Source organism: Squalius cephalus, assembly GCF_949319135.1.
Source record: "Squalius cephalus genome assembly, chromosome: 23".
In the NCBI taxonomy this organism is placed as follows: Eukaryota; Metazoa; Chordata; class Actinopteri; order Cypriniformes; family Leuciscidae; genus Squalius; species Squalius cephalus.
In genome coordinates this window covers 19,350,993-19,372,081 of record NC_137144.1, presented here as the reverse complement: position 1 = coordinate 19,372,081, position 21,089 = coordinate 19,350,993, and the positions used below count along the sequence as shown (strand labels likewise).

General features: G+C 37.9%; 1 protein-coding gene across 2 annotated transcripts in view; it reads left to right on the top strand.

Annotated features, from left to right (window-relative positions):
- Positions 1 to 21,089, top strand: part of shank2b (SH3 and multiple ankyrin repeat domains 2b) — a gene marked incomplete at its 5' end in the record, with an annotated part of 78,816 nt that overhangs the window by 8,354 nt on the left and 49,373 nt on the right. The window contains 4 exons of one of the 2 annotated variants that reach the window (XM_079858852.1): positions 275 to 391; positions 3,403 to 3,480; positions 7,442 to 7,508; positions 17,688 to 18,030. In XM_079858852.1, the coding sequence (XP_079714978.1) occupies positions 275 to 391; positions 3,403 to 3,480; positions 7,442 to 7,508; positions 17,688 to 18,030 (605 nt within the window). Of the gene's footprint in view, positions 1 to 274; positions 392 to 3,402; positions 3,481 to 7,441; positions 7,509 to 14,779; positions 15,043 to 17,687; positions 18,031 to 21,089 lie in introns of those variants that run through there. The other variant, XM_079858853.1, reaches the window with a different exon arrangement.

Below are 21,089 nucleotides of genomic sequence, written 5' to 3'. Positions count from 1 at the left end.
CAGTCATATTATTTCTGTGGCGTTTTTGATCGCACTCTACTGGGAAAATGGAAAAGCAGCATGTAGGGTTTACTTTCAGACTCTTTGAAAGATATGAGATGACAGCGTGCTGAAGGCTTAATGATGTTTTTATGTTTCATAAGACTTCTGGATCTGTCGTAGGCTACTGTTTGAATTTTTAAGGCTCACAAATGCTTTTGTTCCACCTGAAACTGTTACAAGATTCTTATTTTTCTCACAAAAAGGATAAAACTAGTTCTCATTTGTTCATCAGGCTTGTCGATACGGTCACGTCCAGCACCTGGAGCACCTCTTGTTCTACGGAGCGGACATGAGTGTGGAAAATGCATCTGGGAATACAGCTCTCCATATTTGCGCCCTGTACAAACAGGTATGTACTCAACACAGTACCTTTAATGATTTGGAGTCAGCTCCATTTAACCAGTCAATAAACAGAGGTTATTGGTGTCATGCAACAGAAAACACTGTCAATGGGAGTATATAAAAACCAAAACAATCAATATGATTCGGGGGAGAAATCAATAGCACCCCAGGACTAGAGAGATGAGACTGAGTCCAGCAGGGAAGCTTTCTAGGAGAATCTTTGGGACTGAACTGTAAAAAATAAAGGTTGCAGGATGGGGTTTACAGACAGATGTTATAAGAGAACCTTTCGAAGTTCTGCGTTTCTTTAGAAAACTGTGCATTTTAATGGATGATACCTGTTACAAATAACTGGAAAACTAATAAAATAATAGGCTATTAATAATATTAATTTATATATACAATATAAAAGTATATATTAAATGTATATTATTTACATATATTTAAAAAAAAATTGTATTAAATGGAATGTAGTATTTTTTGTATGTATTTATTATAAAAATTAGGGCTGTCAAACGATTAATCGCGATTAATCGCATCCAAAATAAAAGTTTGTGTTTACATAATATATGTGTTGTGTGTGTATGGAGTATAATTATTTTCTATATATAAATACACACACATGCATATATATTTAAGAAAAATGTGTTATTTATATATAAAATATTTATATATAATATAAATTATATATAATATAAATATATAAACACAGTATATACATGCAAATATTTCTTAAATATATACATGCATGTGTGTGTATTTATATATAGAAAATAATTATACACCGTACACACACATATATTATGTAAAAACAAACTTTTATTTTGGATGCGATTAATCGCGATTAATCGTTTGACAGCCCTAATAAAAATAAATATTTTTTAAACCTAGAAACAAATGCAATTTTAAGATTCTGCACTATTTCAAGGTCACAAATAAAAAATAAAAAAAAAATAAAAAAATGTGGCATTGACCAAAGAAAACATACCAAGTTCAGAAATTCATGTTATCTTTTTAATTAAAATTGTGCTGAAATATTATGCTGATGATAATTGGCAAATAATTGGCAAATTAATTTAAAGCAAATTAAGCAAAATGCGTATATATATATATAGTAAAAATAGTAAAAAATATATGTATTGAATTGTTTTTACTTTAACATTTTTATATAAATATAATATTTTTTAAATATTTGCTGTAAATATCTTGTCTTTTTTCTCATTCGTCTAATGGGAAGATTCAGGGTGGAAATGATGCCATGTTCATTTGTATAAATGCCAATGACCGATTGCACTAATTACACTGTTCAGTATTCACCATTGTCTCCCATTCTATCCATGATAAACCCCAATCTGAACTGGAATGCTCATGACTATTAGCACCAGCATTCAGTGTTTATGAATGGACAACGGCCCATTACGTTCGCGACATTAAGCAGCCAGGCATATAATCACCTTATGTTTCCTCTGTGGGAGATCTAGTCTGCTCCGTCAGCTCGGGGTCACAGCATGGGCGCCATTGTCTGCTGGAGCTGCTAGCGATAGCGGTATTCACTGTCGCTCTGTGTATAACATCATATTCCTGCTGTGTCATAGGTCATATCCCACATCCACTGTGTCACTTTGGTTCACACCAAAGATGATAACTATAATGACAAGGATAAGTATATAGTTCTAAATTTAAAAGAATAGCAGAGTCCACTCCACAACCAATAATAACAGCACAGAGAAACAATATCATGGAAATAACTTTCACAACGATTTTTTTTTCAAGTTTTTTTTCTGACAGCCAATCAGAATTCATCCTGCTTAAAAAAGCTTGAGCATTTAAAGTGGAAGACGACAACACTGCGGTGCATGCTTATAATAAAAAGAACATTATTGCGTGTTGGTGTGGATGCTAACATAGTTATCATTATAGTTATCTTTATAGTTTGTTATGATTGATCTTGGTGTGAATGGGCCTTTATACAACGGAATCGAACGAAATGTACGTCTCTCTCTCTCACAGCCTCGTTTTCGTTTGCCATCAAAATAAATATGCTGTTAAATACAGTTGAAACAAATCGCACCACCCCAGGTCTTATGACTAGAAAATATAGTTTATTTTAAGGTGAGAAAATGTCCCTGCCGATGGCAAGTGTCATTTATTGATTTGTGGAGGCTCTTGAGGTCACTGGTGGCCACATATGATGTATCATGTATTTCTGTGTTCATCCTGAGCCGACCAATGAGGTCGTTATTTGAAGCGATCGGCCGCAACGAGGCGAAACCTTTGCCGAAAGATGCTTCATTTGTCTCGGTCGTCAGGTTCTCGAGTCTCGAGTGTTTGCGATTAAACCGTATTGCGCCAATCCGTCACCATATCAACGAGGAACCTGTAACCGGTGCCAAATGCAGGCCAGGGATATTTTCATGTGCAGGGAATAGAAGAAGCATCCTCACATGTGATTATGTCTCATATACAAGGGCTGGCAGCAGCTGTGAAACTAGTATTAGAAGGAAGGTAGGAGGAGAAGGCAATGGAGGTGTGTGTATGTGTGCGATTGTGTGTGTGTCGGTTTAGTGGTGAGGCATTCCGTGGGTGGGCTGTTGAATCCAGCTGGATATAGTGGGCTGGAGAGCTACAGAGCTCTGGATCTCTCTCTCTCTCTCTCTCTCTCTCTCTCTCTCTCTCTCTCTCTCTCTCTCTCTCTCTCTCTCTCTCTCTCTCTCTCTCTCTCTCTCTGTCTTTCTGCTTTTGGTTCTCACATACACATTCACACATGCACTTAGGCATTGCTGCAGAGACCCCCTCTCCTTTCTCTTTGGGTGTAGACTTTGCTGTAGCATCACACTTGAATTGGACTTCCCAAAGCTGAGGGAGAAGTCTGTCACTTTTGGATCTGGGTGAGATGGGATATACCTCTTGACGTGTCTAATTTTGCTCTTAGAAGGTCAAGAAACACAGATAGTAGAGCATCTGTTAGAGGTGGATCACACTGAATTAATTTCTCTATCATCTGCTTTTCTTCTGAAGGAAAAGTGTGCCAGGGTTCTTCTGGTTCGTGGAGCCAGCAAAGACGTCAAGAACTACAGAGGACAAACGCCCTTTCAGGTATGAGAACGTGTTGGCTTTGCTACTTTTTAATAAGTGAATGAAACTATTTTTTCACATAAGCTTGCGCATGGAAGTTTGCTATATTTTGTTGGTTTAGTGTTGGGAAAAATGTGCAAAATGAACTTGGGTCTATTTGTTGTTCTGTCGGGCAGAACTCTTAATTAATTAGATGGAATGTCAAGTGAAAGCGCCGGCATTATGTAAGACAGCACTCAGAGAACAATGTGTGTTCGATGTGTGAACAATGAGGGTAATTAATAATTTTATTATATTTGTTTGGTATCTTCAGATAATTAGGAGTTGGATAGGGGAAATAAAGAACGTCAAATCAGTTCTTATATTTTTCTTAAATGTTTTAACTGAAATAAGCCAGTGGAGTTTTTTTTTTCCTGGTACAAATCTCTTGTTCTCGTGTTTGTTTACCTAAGGAGTTTCGTTCTCAAATGTCAGATTGTGACATTCAATTGCTTGTCTGACAGCAATGGACATGATCCAAGTCTGTGGCCATGGGCTGATGACAGTGTTGCGTTAACTGTTCAGTTGCCTTCAGTAATGGCTGTGACTCCAATGCCTCTAGACATTAGTTATTTATTATATTTCAAACTGAAGCCATTTTTGCACCATAAAGTTAAAACTGAAGTAATTTTATTATTAATTTTTTTAAATTATTTATCTTCGTAAAATTGCTGTTGTAGTCAGCGCGTATTCTTAGAAATATGTATTAAATCTGAAGCAATTTTGTGGCATTAGTGTGAGTTAGAAATATAGGTATGAAGAACTTTTTGTGCCAATAGTTATTAGTACTTATTATTAGAAATATAGTTAAAACTGAAGTAATTTTTGCGTCAACAGTCAATAGTGCATTTTGTCAGGGTTTGACCAGAAAATTAAACACCATGTCTGATGTTCTCACAGAAACTTATTAACTCAAACGTTTTCATACAAATAACATTAGAATAAAATCTACAGGGTGATTAAGAAAAAAGTATATATATTTTAACTTCTACTTTTTTAACATACTTTTTTAATCTTCATTATGAGTCAGTTAGAGTTGCTGCGTGAGGAAAATAAAATAAAAAACCTAAATATGTACTGCCTTTTGTTAATATCTACAAATCATCATGGTTGTCAGGCAGAACTTCAATCATGACCAATCAAATTAAACGGAGACGGAATGAATAATTTAAATATTTAAAACATCAATTCAATTTCCAGTTTCAACATACCTGTTTGAGTTATGATGCCAAAACTTTGTATTTTAAGTATTGTTAACTTAACGTAACACTTATTAATGACAACATTAGGGTTTACGTTGTAGTTAATAGTGACTATTATTAGCAAAAAAGGTAAAACTAAATTAACTTTCATTTTTGCACCATAAAGTTGCGCCAACACAAGCAGAAGGAATTTCTCCTAAATCGGAACATTTATGAATTAAGCAGAACATTTATTAATTTATGAATAATTTACACAGAAAAAACTCAATTGGCTGGATAGCCCCGCCCATTCCAAACAGATAGCCACGCCCTATACTCACATCATTGGTTGAGCCATTGTTGTCGTGTGAGGCTGGTCGGAATCCTTAATCAAACAGCAATGTTTTGATTGCGCCTCAGAGACACAGTTTACACACTTTTCAAGGGAATAAAATTACAAACGATGTGTCTATTTACAGCTCGAATAAAAGTGTTTCAAGATTGATACAGGAACAAGCTTATGATGTTTAATTTATATGATTGATTTTACATTGCGATATATTATAATAGTAATATTTTAAGATCCAATCTTTTAAGTACCCACTTCTAATTACATTTTTTTATTATTTTGATTTCAGTTGCTATTAAAACGACATAATCCTAACCCATAATCGCCACCCCTCATATCACTATCATAATGAATTATTAAAGCTTCAAAGCACATGCTGATAGCAAAATGCCATGTACAGTAAACCCTTTAATAGCAAACACGCCAACATCAATACTGTACTAGACCACCCACATAATGAAAGCTTAACCCTTTGAAATGCAACCTCCTTGACACAAATAACCGCTCTTCGCTGCATCTTTCATTGCGTTTTTATTCATAGTTTGATTTCATAGTGCACAGACCTGTTCACCCAGCAAAAGCCTTTTTACAATGTAGCATTCAGCATTTGTGCCAGGTTTTTGGATTGTGGTTAAAGTTTAAACACCTTCAATGCAATATCCAGAGTGGAAAAATACTTGGTTTGTACAGTACTCAAATATGTGTTGTTGTTTGTGCCTCAAGAAAAACTGTGGCTTTTATTAGCAAGATGGCACATATCGCAACAGTAATCCAATGGCAAACCTCCAAAACTTTAAAATAGAGCTGAGATCATTAGTTTTGCAGTCGGCTCTACAGTCAAACGCGTTAAGTCAAACATTAGCAACACTTAGTGCTACATTTAGTGTTCATGGCTGGCCTCATTGTGCTAGTTGCTCGGTTTACAACCTCTAAAGCTTTGAACTGACCCTGCTCACTCCAAACCTGACGTAGGAGTGAAGTGTTTATGTAATGTACATATCAGAGCTCTCTTGATGCGTTGTTTAATGCGCTGTATTATTCATCCCATGCTGCTAAAATCATATTTCACGCCTCGGCGATCGCTCGATTACAACTCATTTAAGCAGCTCATGAAACTTCAGGCTCTCCTCTGGAACGCTCCGATCCGCCTGGTTAAACAGAACTTCTCCCCGGCAAAATCAAAAAGTGTTCAGAGCAAATTGTATTACAGCTACCCTTTTACTCTGAGAACGATGATACTGGGTCAACTGCAAACCGAAAAGTTCCAGCTCTTACTTAATAATGTGTGTTCATACGATAGTACTGTTTGTGTGAATAGTATTGAACAGTTGAACAAATTTCTTCAAATATTTGTTTCAATTCTAGGCCTTTACAGTGTTGATTAACTTACCTTGCTGTTGTGTTTTTCTTCTTAACTCATCTAGCATTAGCTCTGTGCTGCAACCAAGCACTGTATTTCATTCGAAAAGGAATGCAGTTCTTCCCAAGCTCATTACGTAAATCTTAGCAACTAATTTAGTTTAATGTGAATGAAGTCTGTTTTTTATCACTCTTAGGAATCTAGTACTCCCAAACCCACAAGCGTAATGTGTGTTACTCTGCCTTGGTGCACCATTTCAAACCTAGTTTTGTTCTCACGACCAGACTTGGTGACCAGACTGATGAGTAAATTATAGATCTTATAATAGACTGAGTAACTAGCTTTTTAAAGGGTGGTAAAATTAAAGCCATTAAATAGAAATGAACATCTGCTGAATGGGAAGTCGTGCTATTGAACAGTTTTTTTCTTTTTGTTTCATTGCTGTAAAGGCCCTTTTGAGGTTACATTAAGCTTTGCTGGGAATAGTTCACTAAGGCTACAGACTGCAGGTAAATGTGCTCGTATGTGACTCATGACATTGTGAATAGCACAAACCACATGGAATCTGATCTTTAAGATTCTGATTTGGGATACAGGTCTGATGTTTTGCAATGTGACCTCAGTCTGAACAGTCATATCGGAGTTCATGCGACTTTTACGTCATTCTAGATCGACATTCGTCACAGTTCTGCACTCATGGGAGTCACTTCAAAGATTTTACATATCCGAAGTTATCAAGACAGTTGCGAAAGGTAGTCAGTGAAGGACAGTGATGTGTCAGAGCTCACAAGTATTACTCTATATACAAGCAAAACATCATAAATGTTTGAAAACTTTGTCTTTGTCTTTTCATTCACCGAGGACTCATTCAACTGATAAAACAATATAATCTGCATCTAGGTGTTATGTGACAGTGGTCTTATTTTTAATTCAGTTGGTCTGACTGTAAGTTTTATGCAGCCTCAGCCAAAAAATGGAAAATGGATAGAAAAATTGTGATAGAGCCTGTGAATGAATGAATCTAATATGTTATATATGTGTTTTTTTTCAAAGGTGGCAATAATTGCTGGAAATTTTGAGCTTGCAGAGTCCATAAAGAATCACAAAGACGCTGATATTGGTAAGTTGGATTACCTAAGATACACATGCAATGTAAAAAGGGACAAATATTAAACGAAATTTGTATCCATGTACTTAAAATCTGATTTCAGACTAACCAGTCCCATTGGCAATAAGCAACAAAATATGTGTGCACACTGAATTCCAGTCGGAATTTTTGAATACTGAATTGTAATACACTGTTGGACATTTTGGGCCTGTTCCACCTGGTCACTTCATGTGTTTTTACTGATCGGATAGCTGATTTGTTCAAACGTTTCCATTTACACTTGGCCACATAAATGTTTCTCCGCAAAACGAATATAAATTCGATCTTCAATTGACGGAATTGACGTCAGTGAAAGCAACAGATATGAGCTGCATTTTATTTATCATACCGCAATAAGATGTCATAACACGCTCTCACACATTATTTTTAACATTTTTGGGAGGAGTAAAATTGTCATATGTGGTTTCAACAACCAGATGCATTTACACTTGTCCAATTTCATCTGGAATGCGTCTCAAACCACCTCTTGAAGTTGAGTGATCGAATTTAAATCCAGTTTGAAAGCATTTTGTAGGGTCTTTACACCTGGTCTTTTTACGATCGGATGGCTATCCGATCAGAGAAAACACAAACTGACCAGGTGTAAACAGGCCCTTTGAATGCTTAAAGGGTTAGTTTACCCAAAAATGGACATCGATTCACATGGACAATTCACATCGAGTCACATGGATTACTTTAATGATATCTTTACTATCTTTCTAGGGCTTGAAAATGCAGTTGCGTAGGGTGTCAATAAAGGGACAGAAAGCTCTCAGATTTCATTAAAAAGGTCTTCATTTGTGTTCCGAAGATGAACAAATGTCTTACGGGTTTGGAACGACATTAGGATCAGTAATTAATAACAGAATATTCATTTTTTGGTGAGCTAACCCTTTCAAATCAGTGTAAGCCAAATGCTAATAGTAGTTTATAGAAGAAATATAGACTTCTAGACAACTAAAATTATCTTCAAAAACAAAGTTTGATTCAAGTCAATCATGTGTGGTTCATGCTGGATTAATTGCTGAGGAATTATGTTTGATGAATATTAATACAGTGCTGCCTTGTTCTGTAGATGTTTTGATTGGCTGTGATTGTGTTGTGTCTTGCAGCAGTTTAGCTTTAAATTTGGATGGCTAAATTACACGCCGCTGTTAGGCCACAGGAACACCTATAAAGTCTTGATTATACTGAAAACGAGCGTGACCAAATTATTTAATTAATTTAAAATGCTATTCCTCAGCAAAATGCACAAGAGAGTATCACATTTATTAAGGTGCATGATATGAACCCATTGTCAGGCAGGCAGCTGATGCTGCAGGTGCAAAAGTTGTACTATGTGCTAAAGGCTAACATAAGCTAAAATGGGTTTCCTCTATTGTTGCTAGTGAGACAGCAGACGTCATCTCCAGCGGCTCCTGTAATTATGCAGTGTTATAATACTGGGCCTCAGCAATTTGTGCCTCTAGGGCTCCAGAAGTGGTTTACTTTAACTTATAATTGTGCGTCTGAACCTTTAGTGAACATACAAGCAAGCTCTCTTTATTGTTTTTAGGGTCATTCAAAGTTATTTAGCAAATGAGCAAATGTAGTTTTAATACAGCAGCTATATATATATATATAATTGCAACTGTGTATATATCTTCCTATAACTTTATATAGTCAAGAAAAAATCATATTCGGCAGAATATTTTGGACATAAACAGATGTTAAATTATTTTATTTTCTACCTCACATGACACTCTCTACTCCCATAGCTCTAACACGTGTAGAAGATGTCAGTGTTAATTTACCAAAAGTAAAATGCATCCGTATATTTTTCTGACACTCTCAGCCACACTCTGAGGAATCCAGTGATTGAATGCGCTCGTTTCAATTAACGGACCGCATAATCATCTGCCTCATTAAAGGCAGGGAAGGCACAACAGATTTAATTAATCATTAGACATCATTAAACGAAAGGATTTAGATAAAATGAAGTCTGCTCTGGGTAAATCAGACTTTGAAGGACTTCACACGCCACGGATATGTCCGTGTATAATGTAGAGTGGAGATAACGCGACATAAATAACTCATTTACATGTTAATTATTCATAACAGGCATTTTGCATGTACATTTTTCACCGACTTTCACATATAACACGTGATCCATGTGCATTATGCTTTATATGATATTAGCGATATATGTTTTGGCCCTGAAGGTTGTGTGCACAGGCATTGCTTATTGTCGTTGCACCCTATAGATGGCTTCATGCACCAAACCCAAGCATGCATCTAGAGAGAGCGTTACTCAGTGGGGCTGACCTACATAAGCTACAGACCTTACAGGAAGAGGAGACTCATCCATATACACGCACTTGCACACCAGCAGAATTCCTACTATTTTCTTTTCTGAATATAGGCCATTATCAAGTCCTACGTTTTTTTCTGATTGGAATTGTCACGTTCAAGTTTTTTGTCACATTTGTCCTGGTTTTTCAGACCTGCAATGCTAATCTTCATCTCACCAACGTGCCATAAAATTGTTAACCTGCTTAATGAATGACATTGAGTGACTTTGATTGCTTTGTCAGTTCATTTTCTGTCTATATTGATGTAAAATGGAAATGTGGGATAATGATTCTGGGACTACACTCTAAAAAAAAAAGAAAAGAAAACGGTTTCCACGAAGAACCTTTAACATTCACAGAACCTTTCCATTGCACAAAAGTTTCTTTATAGTTGAAAAAGGTTCTTCAGATGTTCTTTACACTAAGGCCCTCTTTACACCTGGTATTAAGATGCGTTGGCGTTTTAGATGATTGGATCACAAGTAGACGAGGCTGACACATACCCGTTTACACCTGGTGTTTTAATCCATCTCTTTTGTCCACTTTCAAACACTTCTGTCCTGATTTCTTCGAGGGGAGGTTCTATGGGTGGGTAAATGCATGAGTTTTTACAGCTCTTTCGATCTAATGGACAAAATAAGCTTGCGCAATTTACATTTGAACACGCTCGGAGACGACGGAAAAACGTACGGAGAGCAGCAGCTTTCATTTTTGCTCTGATAGCCGCAAGACCACACCGAACGCGGTGAGTGCGTGTGTTAGAATTCAGGAATGGCGAGAGAACATTGTGCTTGGTGTATTTTTCGTCTTCAAACCAAAGTTGGGTCTCCAGCCAACAAAGTTTAAATCCCGTCTGGCTGTATTTAGCGTCATCCACTTGTGATCTGATTGACCAAAACACATCTTAATAATACCAGGCGTAAACGGCCTAAGATAAAAATGATTCTTTTGAGAACTGTTCACTTAATGGATCTTATGGAATTGCTGTGAAAACCTCCATTTGGAACCTTTATTTTAATAGTGTAGCTATTCGGAGAATAGCACTGACCTTAAGTCTAGATGTAGTATTATGCATCTTCTTTGCTACAGCTGTCAGGTTTTCCTTATACCTTTGGGTAACAGCTCTGACATAAACATAGAGATTCCATCAGCGGAATATGGGAATCAGCAGGCTTCCGGATGCTTCAATATGAGGCGAAAGGAACCTTTGACGGAATGAACTGTCTGGCCAGCTGTGCACTGATATTGTTTTTATAAGGTTTTGATTGAACAATCTTCAGTAGTTGCACAGTTTGCTGTTGTGTCTAATGCGTCACTCAGAGAGGAAACAGGAACGGCTTGTTATTTTCATGCGCATAGTGGCAGGGGATCCGGTAATTACGTGTCACATGTTAGACCACAGCAGAGGGCACAGTGCCGGAGCTTTGATCTTCACAAATTCAAACCATTTGGGAAGGCTTTGCATTTCCAAAATCCACCAAAATCCATTGGGTTTTGTTTGTTTATGTGCGCCAGCCACCATGCCTATATGTTTAAAATGAGCACTGTAGTTATGTATGTAAATGTACATCCCATTTAATGCCACCCAATGGTTGCCATGGTTCCCGAATCCGCACAATAATTGGCTTAAGGGATGTGAGTTTGCCTTGTGCGCACTTGCCGTTGAGGTTGAGAAGCCAAGGATGTCTTGGAGCCTGGCTTATTATCGACTTGGTAAAGCATTTGAAATGGCGCAGATTTCAAAGAGCACTCAAATATTGTGTGAATTATGGGAAGTTATGCATATGCACACATGCAAACGTACACACACGCAGGCTCACATTGCATTCTGCCAGTCTATATTAGATATTGGGGCCGCTGGGAAATATAATACAACATCTTGAGTTTTAATCATGGCTTATAAACAAGACCAAATTCAAAGCATGACAGAGTGATGGATTTCAGTTCACCACCCAAGTTCAAACCTGCGCCAGCTTCGATCGAATAGGTTGAGCTCTTTAGTTTGAGGTACACTGTCAAGTGCAATTTAATGACTATTGATTTAATGAGACTGTGGATACCAGCTGCGCTGGCCAGCCCCTCGGAGGCCCGACGGAATTCTTTGTTACGTATAGAGTCCTTAATTGGGTGAAAATGTCTATTCATCTTTAGCTCCGCTCTGGATGTGCAGAGGATTTAGAAATTGCTGACACATATGAAAGGATGTTTTCTTTATCAGGAAAGATTAATCAAAGCAACCGAAGCAAGGGCGATCGGCACTGGGTTTGTTAATGGCGTGAACGAAGAGAAGAAGAAGGAGAAGAAGAAAGGGGAGGTTGTCCGCAGAGAGTTAACTCACAGGGTTTGCGTTGGGTTATTTTAATATGGAGCTTGTTTTATTTTGAATCATGGCAATATCACAACTGCTCCCTTAAAGCACATTTACAGCTCCCCCTGGAAACCAGTTTCCAACGATTTTGCCATGTTAGTACTTGTGTATGAGTTGAGTTAGATATAAGAAGCTGTCAGTTTTGTCATTTTGCTGGCTCATTAGAGCACAGAGATGGGATTTAGATTTCTAATGAAGCACAAATGGTGTTGGATTTACTGTTCCACTCTGTCCATCACGGCAATCCAAGTCATCTAATAAGCAGTGTACATTGGGAGATATACAGTGGGGTCCAAAAGTCTGAGACCATATTGAAAATTTGGGATTTATTTAATTTTTTTGTTTTTTATTTAAATTTGGAATTTTTAAAAACAAATAAAATTTAAATCCTCTGGTTTCACAGACAAGGGTTAAGCCTTGTCCTAGTCTAAAACACGTGTTTGAGGTTTTTTAACTGAAAGCAACTAGCATATCTTAAAATATGTTTGTGCCATTTTTTTGTCTCAAGATGTCACCAGTAATGTTTTTTTCTAAGGTTCAAAACAGTAAGCTTGTAATAATGTTTTTAATTTCAGTTGTGCTGGTGGATTTCCGCGGGAAATTCGAGCATGTCTTTGCGCCATTACGTCATATCTGTACACATAAAGGTGTCTAGTAGGCTATATTGCGTGTGAAGATGTTGGAGGTGGAGATTTATAGATTTATATAAAATAAATATATTTATAGATTATTTTCTCACAGCACTTGATATAATTAAACTTATCAATTTGATGGCGGATCCAGAAAGGTTCAAATGACACTCACCAGTGACAACTGGAGATTCACCCGTTGTAAAATGCAAAAGACTTCGGACTTTGGAGTGGATACAGAAAAAAAGAGACTGCAACCGGGCCCATGCGAAAACAAGGATACATATCTATTCTGAAGGGCTTTTGAAAGGTGGCGTGAACCGTGTTTTGTGGGGGTTCAAAACAGACGCAGAGACAGCTTTTTTTCTGCTGTTAAGTGATCGATAGATTTAATCAGCACGATTTACTGCAATGATATTTTTCCCTTAGTTGGTCAGAACAAAAGTGGATGTGTTTCTTTTTCAGATGACATTTTCCGGTGAAAATTCTTATGTTGGTCATTCTTCCGAAAAGTAGAATCTGTGATTCCGAATGACAGTATCCACACCGGCACGGCGACTGACAGCCGCACATTCTCCTCAAAACATTGGATTCATCCGCGCTGTGTCGTGCCGAAGCACAACCCCCGTAAAGTTGATAATTCCGCTAATAACTGCAATTGCAGATTTCTAACAGAGATGGCGACAAATAGGAAAAACTACGGAGTGCAGCTTTAATATTTAGAATTATTTTTTTTATATGTTCAGTTTTGAGTTTAAGTTTTAGTAATTATGTTTTTGTTTTTTTGTTTTTTTGTTTTTTATTTTAGTACTTCAACTTTTTTCTCATTTTCATAAATTTTAATCTAATACATTGATATTTTGTATAATTCAGATTTATTTTAATTAACGAAAAATTTGAAAAGTTTTAGTTAACTAATCTAAACAAATTTGTGACATTCACCATGTGAACTCCTTTGTTCAAACAGTCAGAGATGTTTTAGTTTTCATGGATCATCCAGTTTTGCACAACTTGTGAAGTTCATTTCAGCTTGATTCTGCAAATTTCAGTTTCAAATTTCATTTTTATGCTCTATTTTTTTATTAGAAAGTAATGCAAAATCTAAGGATTTTCACTAGTGGTTTCAGACTTTGGGATCTCACTGTATGTATCAACTCTTTGTCCATCTATATTCTGATGACATCATACCCTGACACAGATATTAATATGCAAGAATTCCTTCCTCCTTGTTTCCTCAAATATCTTTTTTCATCTCATTCCAGAAAATGGGAGGGGGGGATAGAAAGAGACAGAGTGAGAGAGGCAATTGTGAATTTCTAGTGTGAAAGGAAGGACAGCCCACATACATGGGTAACGGGAGAATTCACAACCCGACAACTTGCACTGACTAATTTAGACATCCATCCCTTGGTTGCTTAGCAACACTGGGGGGCTTGATTCCCATACAGCTGTTTTGGTTAGCCGACAAGGGTTAAAATCCCTAATCAATAACATCTTCACAAGTTGATTCAAACATCTTGATTGCGCCGTTCGGTGGGCGGCCGCCAGCGATTTTTAAAAACACTTCTGATGGTATCGCGAACCACTGATGGGCTGAACTTGAAGGATTTTGGGCAATTGTGTTTATCTCAGTACTCTGTCTCATAATAGTAGTGTTTTGAATCAAATTATCCCAGCATGGTCATGTCAACCAGCTGATTCAACAACATACTCCAATCAGTCTTCTGCCTTGTCGACCTAGAGCAATCCAGATGGGGGAGGCTTCAACTGATAGTACAGTCAATGATTTGGTGAGGGGAAAGAGTGATGAGGAGAGAGAGGAAGGGGGGCGGGACGAAACGGAAAGAAACGGAGCCTGAGCGAGAGAGTTAGTGTGCATGTATGTGTGTCAGCGAGAGAGAGAGAGAGTACCGAGCGATGAAAAGTGCGAGGCTTGTGCGCTCTGCCGATTCCTCTCGCAGTCACAGACGGCATCATGTGGAGCGGGCACTGTCACCACAGTGCTTGCCTTCTCCGTAACCCTCTCCGTTGTGCTTCAGTGACCGAGGAACCCAGGTCCAGGAGAACCTGACCTTCTGTTTCCAAGTTCCTCACGGACATTTCAAGGGAGTTATTGAAGTCTCAGTCTCTTATACTCAGAGGAGATATGAAGTCTTTACTGAATGCCTTCAAGAAAGAAGGTAAGAGGTGATCTTTTGGTCGGAGGGTTTTAGAGCAGGGGTCTCCTGACCTTTGGTGACTTTTGCTTCCTGGGATTCATGCTTTAAAGGTGTTCGGACTTTTCTTAGGTGAGGAAAAAGTGTTTGAGCTCTATTATATATTATGACAGGTTACAAAAAGGAAACCAAAGTTGAATCTCGTAAGGCCGAGAGTGAATTAGTCTGAGGTGGAAAGAACATCACTGTGAGAGAGTCATTTCTGTCTTCAAGGAATTCAATCAACTTCATGCTGTGAAATTCCATGGATTTTCCTTCCTGAAGAGTTCCTCAACATGTTTGTTATACCTTTCCTACAGTTTTGTTGAGTGGAATTGGTACATTTTATAATTAGAATGCTGCAATTGGAATGTTGCCACTTTGATTTCACTTGTTTGAAGGAAATGACTGTTTCATCAACGTTCCAAAACCAGTGTTTTCCGGCAGCCAATGTGCTTGTGATGTCACCGGCTTCAGCTGGTGCCAGAAAAACCCTGTTTGTTGTGCTCTGTGGGGCTGTCCATATAAACCATCTAGTTTATCAATGCTGGTTTCTTTTTATTGGCAGGTTTCCTGTGGCATCACCTGCCACATCAGCGGGGGGGCTGGGTGGATTTCTTCCCTGCTTGTGGGGGTTGGGTTTGAACATTAGTGCTGTAATGATCCCTCTACAGTAGCCTTTTAAATAATGAACGGGAGCATATGTACCTCTGAGACCGTTTGTCATGAACATCATCCAATGAAAACCCTTCCAAGCCAGCGAAGGTGATCTAATGCTCCAAGTTGCCATTGCGTCAGCACATTAAGGAACAGGGGGGGACTATGTGTTTAGCGGCGTAATTCTCCTCAATGCTTCTCCTGGGTTCTTTTTCAGAATATATTTATAGCGTTTGTCTCACCCAGCCAGTGATATCTAGTTCATGCGTGAACTGTGTCTTTCAGTGGCCTAGTGTTTCCGAGAAACAAGCTTCTTTGGATAAAGTCTTCCTGGACCACCTTTAACATGGCAGCGGGTAAATAAATATAGGCATTCATCATGCAAACAGAGAACTCAAAGGAATATCCTAGACCTGAAAATGGGGGTGTTGTGGAGATAAGGCTTCATCTGGCCCTGAAATTTGTGTATAACACCTTGGAACCACAGAAGTTGGTTGCTGTGGGTGTACTGTATGTCTCTGGAGACATTGTGATCAGCATATTCTTGTTGTTGAAGAAACCAAAAACACGTTGTTTACTCTATTAAAGGAATATTAAGCTGTAACTTTAATGTATTTGACTCATCTCTTAGTTTGAAAAAAAGAAGAAGATCCAAACTGTAAAGCTTTTACAAGGTCAATGGGGTGATGAAGTAAAAGTTATAGCTGAAGTGTGTAGTTTTTGTACCAATAGCAACACCAAACTGAGCTGCAAAAAAGATTGTTTTCAGAGGGGACCTACAAAAAGCTTAGTTATAGTTGTCTCTGCATATTATCCTGGGATATGAGAAATAACACTACTGTTCAAAATATATTTTATTAAAGAAATAATACTTTTATTCAACAAGGATGTATTACATTTATTGCAGTATTGACAGTAAAGATAAAAAATAATATTATTAAAGATTTGTACTTTCAGCAAATATTGTTCTTTTGACGTTTCTATTCATAAATGAATCCAGATTTTTTTTTATTACACTTTCCTGAAAAGTATCAAGCAGCACAACTGTGTTTTAACACTGATAATAATAATAAATGTTTCTTCATCACCAAATCAGCATATTAGAAGCATTTCTGATACCAAAAATGTATATATATCTTTTTACATGGTGCAAACTTCACCCAGAGGAATACATTAGTAAATGATAAAATCCATTGACCTAGAAAAGTAAGCCTACCTCAAAATACTATTTTTACATGTCAACTAACTAATAACCATTTTAAAATGAAACTACTGAATATATCAGTATTATTGTCCCTAATACTTCCTGTTTGTAAATATATATTTTGTTTACAGTTTACATTTTTGTTTACAGCATTTATTAACCTTGGATAATGTTAATTTATCAATATACTTAAAAAAAAAAAAAATTCTTTCATAATACAGCGAATAATGTTATTTTATGCAACTTTAAATTTTAAAATATATTAGTATATTAAGAAATGAACACTTACCGGGAAAGTATTTGTTTATTGTTAGTTCAAGTTAGCTGTTGCAATAATTAAAAGTGAACGTTCACCTTATTGTAAAGTGTTAACAATTTATTGAGCAACTTTAACTAGAATTCGACCATGTATTTAGATTAAAAAATTATTTGAACACCAGCAAATGTATTCATTATTCAATAAATGAGCATCAAACTGGATGATTGTGAACTTGATGAGCAGACAGCTTTCGGTCTATTAATGTGACTAAGTTCTTTATATGAGTAAGAAAGCAAAGCGCAATCTAGCAGCTTGTGCTCGTACTTGAACACTCGTTACAGTGATCTAATTCTTGCCACTTACAATGGAATGAAGGACACGTAAAAAAGCTGATCTACTTTGATGTCGGCAGAGTACTTGAAAGTACACTTCACACTTTAAATAAACAGTCTATTCTGTTCTTCATGTTTAATCACCCTCTCTTTCTCTTTCTTTCTATCTCTCTCCCAGTGCCTTTCCGGGAGGCACCGGCAGGCACGGGTCGGAGCAGGCCACCTCAGCACCAGGGTAGGAGCACACTTGCCGCCCCACGCGTGCTGCTCCGCTCCAACAGCGACAACAACCTGAACGTCAACAAGCTACCGCTGGAACGCTCTCGCTCGCCCTCGCCCTCTCCTGTCGCCTCCCCCCTGCGCAGCCTCTTGCCCCGCCACCCCCAGCAGATGCAGAACAGCCCCAATGGCACGGTGAAGACCATGGCTCGGGGGGGACGCTCTGCCCGAAGCCGTTCCCCTTCCCTGGGCCGACTGGGGGAGGGAGACACCCGGAGACAGACCCCGCAGCGCCACAGCAGGTCAGTGGCCATCCCAAAAGGAAGCAATAGGGGTTCTTTTTTAGGACAACTGTCAATATGCCAATGTCTGACTGTGCGTCCACTTTCGTGTGGGTCCCTCATGTCCAGGCTAGAGTGTGTCCCTTTCTGTGAGGACAAGGTTGTTTTTAACTATTGCCACCAGAGGCCCTATTTATGGCAAATCTGTGTTGTTTTTAAAAGTGAATGCAAATAGGTCAAGTGTTGGGAATTGGTGTATGGGAAGTGGACTGGACTGCAGAGATGCCCTAGCCTGGCTAACGTCAGACCTCGTCTCATTAAGACGTGGTCTGGGAACCACATGTTCATTTTCTCGTATTTGAGGCGTGGTTTACGAATGCCCAGAGCCGTTTATTGGGCGCTACGAATGTCTATCAAATGCGCCTGTACGTAGCTCATAGCCAATCGTTTCAATTATACCAGATGACGTATGTAGAGCGACAGAAATTAGACGAGGAAGAAGACGAAATAAACTTGCGTTCTAAACTACTTAGAACACTATCTAAGGCTGCATCGAAAGGTAACTTCGCGTCTGATGCCATGTTGGATCCATAGATATAAACAAACTGCTTCGGTGTGTCGCATAGACGTCGTCATCGTCTTGCTGCTCCCTCCCCGTTCTGTGATTGGTTCCCTTTTTGAGGGGAAAATCTGGTCCATGGTGTCCAGGCTGCCTAGCAGCGTGAATAAAATCGTGCTGCGCGCAAGGCAGCATGGGGAAACCCAGGCTAGAGATGCCCTCTGTCTGGCTTTTTCGTAAAATGTACTTTTTTGGAGTCTTTAGGATATTAGATCTGCATGCATTAAATAAATAAAAATGTAATTGCGACTTTTTGTTCCTTTGAGTTTATACCTCACAATTCAGACTTTTTTTCCTCACAATTGTCTCGCAATTCTGTAGTTTACATCTCGCAATCCAGACTTTTTTTGCACACAAAAAAATTCCACCATTGCATACAAAATAAAAAAGGTAATTCTTACTTTACTACACAACTACAATTAGACCTAGAACTTCTTTAACCTTATTACCATATTTTTTTATTCCCTTAAATCCCTTTTAATCCTTTAATTATTTAATTCATTTCAATAAAAAGACCAATCCCCCCTTCCAAAAAAAAACTTAAGACATGGTTAGGTCCTTGCATGAGATGCACAATAGAGTGGTGCAGGTATGACATCAGAACCTGGAAGACTAATTCGGCGCTGGTTCCTTTGAGATTTTTCTATGGGGGTTTTCGATTTATGTGTAAAATAAAGCCTGTGGTAAACATAACTTGGCGATACTTTGACGTTTTGTTCTACAACAAACACATGAAAATGACAACACAAATTTTGAAGTAGTTATGTTCATTTTTGAAAGTAAGACAGCTTGGGATGTGAGTGTGTGCAGCTTACGCTGTAGAATAAAACGTCAAAGTATCGTCAAATTATATGTACCACAGGCTTTATTTTACATATAAATTGAAAAACCCCATTATAAAACCCCGTAGGAAAATCTCAAAGGAACCAGCGGCGAATTAGACTTCTGGGTTCTGACGTCATACCTGCACCACTCTATTAGATGTGTATTTTTGTGTCTATCAGAGATGGAAACTCGAGTAGCGAAAAAACGAGCTTGACCTGTTCCAAACTTGTGTGACTTTCTTTCTTGTGTGAAACACATAAGATATTCTGAAGAATCATTAAACTGTGTAAAAAAATATTGGACCCCATGCACTGACTTTAATTGAATGAACCAGGAAAAAAAGAGACATTTTCCAAAATACCATCTTTTGTTTTATGAATGAAAAAGAAATTCTTACAGGTTTGGAATTAGATGATGGTGAGTAAATGATGCACAATTTTAATTTTGGGGTTAATTAATGCTTTAAATGTTTTAATACAGATGTTAGATACAGTCTGCGACACATCATATTCTGGGTGTGTAGCTTAGTTTATACAACAAGAAATATAATATCGAGTGAATATTTAAAGGGTTCTATGTGGGTTTTTTAAATGAACAGTCATTCCCTTGGCAACTTACTGAATAATGAATAAACTATTAATTTTTAAAGTGCATTGTATTTAAGAGAAAAGGATATTCTTATCTTTATATGTTATTTTAAAAGTTTGAAAAGGGTAATTCTAAGAAATAATACATATTTAAAAATATTTACTTGCACCAGTGAGTTTTTATAAAAGTAAAGGGATAGTTCACACAAAGCTATGGCTTCAAGACTATTTTATGCTACGTTTTCAAAGTAACATAAAGAGTTGGAAGCTTAAGTTCCTATTTAATTTAATTGTAAGAAAAAGAGCAACTGAGACATTCTTCAAAATTTCTCCTTGTTTGTTTCAGAAAAGAAAAAGTCACACAGGTTTTGAACAACATGCGGGAATAAATAATGCCAATTGCAGCATACAGTAAACCATTACTGTACGTTTACTGTAACCTTGTGACGAAAGACTAGACTTTATCTGGCGCATCTGTGTGCAACGGTGAAACCTGTGAGTTTTGCTTATGGCCTTGAAAAGAAACAGTGACAAATATTTGGACATCTGTCTGTAAAATATCCCGATCAGCCAAGGTTTGGTTGCATTTGCAATGTGACATGCACCTGATCCAGGATGGGATTGGACAGGCGCCCAGGTTGTTGTTTTTTTTAGCTTTGTGACTTTGGGTGCAGCAGCGCATAATACAAAGGTGCAATATGGAGACTTGGCAAACAATTAGGCCACAGAGAGAGGCGAGAATCTGCTCGGAAAGATAGAGAGCATGTGTGTGTGTGGCCATGCATATATATATATTCCCTGTGAGTGAATGCTTGCGTGGGTGCTCGCTCGTCGTGTAGTGAAAGTTCAGCATGCATGTGTATTTGTGTGTGTGCGCTTGTGTGCGTCTGCTCGCATGCATGTGTGTCGGTGGGTGTGCGAATCTTGTCACTCAACAGGGGTTCTAGCGCGAGAGCAGGCTCGGTACAGTAAGTGGGCCAGGCCAATTACTCACTTCCACTGCAAAAAACTCTAATTAGATGTCATTTTAAAAAGGAAGAATTAACTCC